The 5573-nt window shown below is 40.9% G+C and overlaps 1 protein-coding gene across 1 annotated transcript in view; it reads right to left on the minus strand.

Moving 5' to 3' along the window:
* LOC118422775 overlaps positions 1–4431 on the minus strand; it is a 22803-nt gene extending 18372 nt beyond the window's left edge. Inside the window, exon 1 of the mRNA XM_035830531.1 lies at positions 3714–4431. Coding sequence (XP_035686424.1) covers positions 3714–3839 — 126 coding nt within the window. The 5' untranslated portion in view covers positions 3840–4431. The remainder of the gene's footprint in view (positions 1–3713) is intronic.
* Positions 4432–5573: the final 1142 nt, after the last annotated feature.

Here is a 5573-nt window from a genome sequence, read left to right on the forward strand (position 1 = left end):
TTAGCAGATACTGTAAATCACTTTATCTTCACGGTACCAAATTTTCACGGTCTGAGAAAATTGAACTTGTTCTCGGAACTATATGTTCACTGTCGAGGCAAGTGCACATGAAAAATGTCTGTGAATTATTTTTTATCGGTAATGATAAGTTCACGTTACAGTCGTCACCGTGAAAACAGTGAACATAACATTACAGTGAAAAAAATCAGGAATTACAGTATTGAACAGGTCCGTTCATCACAACGCCCACTATTCTGGCCTCAGAGCATTTTGCCGCTAAGGCGGCAAAATGCAAAAAAGTATGAATACGAATAGTTATCTTTACTTTGATATATTTGTAGATGAAATTTACAGTGTAATTGTGCTGGACCATCGCTAAAATACCCGAAGATGCAACATTACCCGGTGCTACAAGTTAACAAGATTGAAAAATACTTTGTTTATAAAACATTTACTACAACAGTATGACGCTTTAATGCGTGATGCCTAATTGCACTCTATTATAATGAACAATAGGTATCTTGCTCCTCGGAATAATACAAGCCTGCAAAAATTACTTGTTTTCGTGTTTTGAAGACAGGTGTTAGGGTCATTTACATTTCAAAAGTGCATTCCCGCTGCTTTGTCTAAAACTTCCTGGGTCCGTACGTAACACCTGTGTCTATATCCCCCCCAAATCAGGTGTAAGGTGTGCAATATGAAGTATAATAAAGTGACTATGATGATATAGTATATATAATAACAATATATGTCACGCAAAACATACAGCAATAACATTATAGGGTCGTAATATATGGATACAGTAAAAGCTAAATTCTTCGGTGAGGGTAAAACAATGATAAAGACAATGGGGCATGACGGGTATTTCTTTGTTAGATGTCCGTGTGTGTTTTGGGTCAAGACCCGGTAACCCATCTTAACAGATCTTTCCAAAACAAAACTGCCACAGCAACAGCCGACGGCGATTGTTTATCCCCAACACGATATTTGGAATAGTCTCTGTCGGACTCCCTTGTCCGCTGCAACATATTTAGCGAACTGTACTTCTATTACTTGTACCAGCTAACTCCTGTGGCATACAACGTCGTATTTATTCGTCTATTTGCCCAATTTGCAACTGTTATCAACTCCCCGCAGCCTATGGAGTCTGGTTTGAGACTATAAGTTTTGGCATTTGCTGGCAAAGTCATACATTGTACCAAATACAAATGTACCAACAGCATACAGCCTACAGACTTATCGTCTACAGAACAACAAAACACCTGTTATAATGTCTAGACAATTCCCCGTCATGCATATTCCCCGTCATACCTTTTCCCCGTCTATGTGGACATTTCCCCGTCATGTTATGTCAGTGTTAGTATGTTGCCCTTCAGTGTGGATATTTGAACGATCTATGTTACTACATGTGATTGCACACTATAGTTGCTCTAATATCTGTGTAATGTAGCAGGGTTCTCCTCAGAATTTTTTAGTATAGTGAAGAGGCTGGCAAAAATAACCCAAACCAACGCGCTGCACTTTCATGAAAATTGGTTCATTTTGCATGACAGAGGGTGTCAAATACTAGAAGTATAATGTATTATTGTGATTCCTTTGTTGTGAAGTGGCAAAACGACTATTGTTTTGATCATCCCCCATTCACAAGTTTTTGCAGACAATGCTGACTGGAAAAGTGATGCCACTTGGCACAAAATCTGTGAATTTTCATTAATTCTAGCAAAACTAACCAAGAAAATAGGGAAGCAACACACTAAATTTCAAAAGTAGTATAGTGGAGCTGGGCTAGGAGTATAGTGGAGGGCCTCCTTTATTCCATCCTATGGGGAGAACTCTGTGTAGTAATATTTCCCCCAATTTTGACGAATTTTGCAGATTTTCAAGAGGACAGACTGCGTCGGCGGGGACTTTTTCCCCGCCGCATACACCACCAGATGAACAACAATAGATCTTTGCTCCGCTGCACATCAACGCAATTAAAAACATTTTAACATCAATTAGTATTGTACAGATCTCCTTATAAATGTTCAATATCGCTACGTTTGAGCTTATGTTGGGGCAATCAGTCGTCGTAATCGCCAACTTGACACTTCATCTGGTGGTGTTTACGGCGGGGGAAAAGTCCCCGCCGACGCAGTCTGTCTCTTGAAAATCTGCAAAATTCGGGGAAATATTACTACATTACACAGAGATTAGAGCAATTATAGTGTGCAATCACATGTAGTAACGTAGATCGTTCAAATATCCACACTGAAGGGCAATATACTAACACCGACATAACATGACGGGGAAATGTCCACATAGACGGGGAAAAGGTATGACGGGGAATATGCATGACGGGGAATTGTCCTGATACTGAGGAATCTTATAATGTTACCCATACCGTTGGACTAAGTATACCCCTATAGATACACCAAAAAGTAGTTACTCAAGCAACTGGATATGGTTTGGGAAACGGTCAGACGTTTCGGATAGAATCCACTATCCTTCGTCCGTTTCCAAAATCATAATCCAGTTGGTGTATCTTATTACCTGAATGTCTAACTTACATCGACGTATACCCCTATAGGATTTAAACAACACAACGGCATGTCCATACACTCAGGCATTTACTACTACTGTAAATTATTAGCTTACTTCATCGACAGGCACAACTCATCCCTGGGTTATACCAGTGAGTGATTGTGTAAACACATCTAGTGCAAAATGTAACAACCCAAACTACGTATTTTCAGCCATACTGCGACAAAGTTGGACTACAACGTCTTAACCCCACCAACTTGTACATCACCTTGACACCCATATGGTAACGTTATTGTATTCTCCCCCAATACGCTAAACTTGGAACAAGATAAAAATTCGATCGTATCGCCATTATGAAAACCAGAAGAATTCCCTGAGGCTTAGGTTTGGTCGTTACATATTTTCTACAATAATAGCTACGCATATGTGTGCGTGGTAACTTGCATGCTATGAAGCTTTTCAAACTCTGCTCACTGCGACAGAAGACAACCTTCATTTCTTCAACTAGAACCTACACAGTAAATATATTCCCACCTGTGAGACAAAGTTGGTGACAAACTTAAAGATCTTTAAGCTTGTAGTGCTGACCTGCCCGTGTCACACCCTGTCTGAAGATGTTGTCTAACCGGTTAACCTGTCACTACACTTGACTTGACTTGAGGTAGAAGTTCAACCTCTGACGTGGGAAACGTATATGCTCATTGTGCAAATAACTAGAATAACGAAATGTAGATGGGCCGTATTCCATGAAATGACTCTTAAACTATTTTCCTCCAGAGGAGAGTACTATTTTCTAAAAGACCACGTCTTTACGTACAAAAAAACGACTATTGATCACAGATGAGCAAACTCCGCACCAGGGCCCACGTTGGCGGGCCGCCAGAAGAGTGATTCAATCGAGTTAAAAAGGGATATAACTGTGTTGTTAGATAGAAACGGCGAGTACGCTGTATCATGTGTTCATGGAACTCGCAGTTAGCACATCGAACAACCAGCCCGTTTGTAAATAATAACAAAACAAAAGAAACACAACTTCTTTCCATGTACGGGCCCACCACGTGCAACACACAGCAATGTGGAAATCGAGCAGCTTATCATCCAACATGGCCGTTCGAACGTCCGAACACGACTGTGACGTCACACGAAAACGATCTATATGAGCACAAAACAAACTTCACAAATGTGTTTACCTTTCTGAGTCTGTCGATATCGTACTCGACCTCTTCCTCTGCTTGATCTGCCCTGTTCTCTGTCCCCGGCGCCATCACATCGGTCGGCATCTCGTCCCCTGGTCTTGAACTGTCTAACTTCACCATAAAGTTTGTCAAATAAATAGAACTCTGGTGACGTTGCTGTTCGTCGAAATCTTTCTCAGACTGAGCTCTCTCTCTCTCTCACACAAAAACAAATTATTTGGCAGCTGCCTTCACCGTATCCGACCCTACAACTAACTACACGCTTGTGAATCACAAGCTTATACCCGCGTAGGAAATGTGGAAAGACCGGTACCTCCCTTGAGAGTGGGTGTTTACAAACAATAGAGGCGGTATCCTCAATAATGGTACGTTGTTTGAATAATCACACGTAAAGCATCTGTCTTCTTTTATAATCCGCCGGAATAAAGTACATGTCTTCGAGACCGCAATTAAATGTGAATGATTACAATGACAGGTGGATGATCAATATGTAAATTAACGCTTACAAGTGGGTCTATGCAAATTGGCGGTTTGAGATAAGGTGTCTATACGAGTCGAGCATTCCGGAACAATGGAATTAACGTGTGAGGTCACAAAAGGTAAAATGGCAAAGGTGCAAAACTATGATAATTTTGTCTGGAGAACGAAAAAAGGTACGCGGAGGAACATTTCGCAAGAAATAAAGCATTCAAGTTTACCTATTTTAGAAAATGAGTAACTGACCAGTAATTTGGGATGAAAGCGCACATCCCTCCTACTAAGTATGGTATGGTGTTACATGTAAGGTTAGCCTTTTACGCAAATACGTATCCTTGCCACTACCTTTCTCCAGTTTCAGCACGTGTGACAAACGTGTTATTTTGCGTAAAAGATGACCCTGGGACGGAATATAGGTTAAGCAAACCTATTCTGTCACAAGGTCATCTCATATCACGCTTTACTACACGCGCACAACAGATGTCAACAAGCGCTTAGTGCACAGAGTAAGTTAGTGGTCACCTTTGTGTACTTAACTCGTGTAATGTTGTTTCTACTTTTCTGTATATGCTTGTTACGTATATGTCCGTACCTAGCCTATCAAGACATGAAAGTACAATAAATATCTTTTATCTACTCAGTCCAGCCCAACAGGCTTTACTACGGGGTATGGAGATCGTAGAATTCGGTTTAAAAAATGGGAAATTGGCCAGGGGAGTCAGTCCACGCTTAGGTTCATGTTTCTCCTTCGGCCTGTCAACTCCTCTGGTAGCAATTTTTTTTCTCCCTTGGCAAATTATTCTTCTATAACAGCCAGCGTAGTCAGTCTGGTAGAGACTGCATTCATTGACGTATGCTAATTAATAACATTCCTACAGGTTACCCCCTCTTAGCAAGATGAATATGCGGTTCCTCGGAAAGCATATGCTTATTGGAGAAAACTCAACTAAAACACGCAGAGAACTTTTCAAATTTGAGTTTTACTAGGTTTGTTCCGATTTAATATACCGATCCCATAGCCGAGTCTACCTCCATCAAAATGTAGAAATGAAAAATAGAAACAAGATAATGCAAACATTTGACGGATATGCGGCCGCTCTCTCATTGGTTGAACCGCTGATTGTCATGTTATCATTGGTTGGATTGCTAATTGTGATGGACAGTTAGGATCAGTCTGTTGTTTGTTTACGCATGACTATACATCCGGGTCAAAACTCACATGACACCTCTAAGCCACTAGAAGCCGACCCAAACAGTAAATAACATGGAGTTCAGGACAAGTAGGTCATTCTGAAACACGCATACAGGACCATGCATCAAGTCATTGACCCTAGCCTGTGTTTACACAATCTCTCCGCTGGCTGGGGTTAATGGACC

The sequence above is a fragment of the Branchiostoma floridae genome, chromosome 1 (genome assembly GCF_000003815.2).
Source record: "Branchiostoma floridae strain S238N-H82 chromosome 1, Bfl_VNyyK, whole genome shotgun sequence".
Taxonomy (NCBI): Eukaryota; Metazoa; Chordata; class Leptocardii; order Amphioxiformes; family Branchiostomatidae; genus Branchiostoma; species Branchiostoma floridae.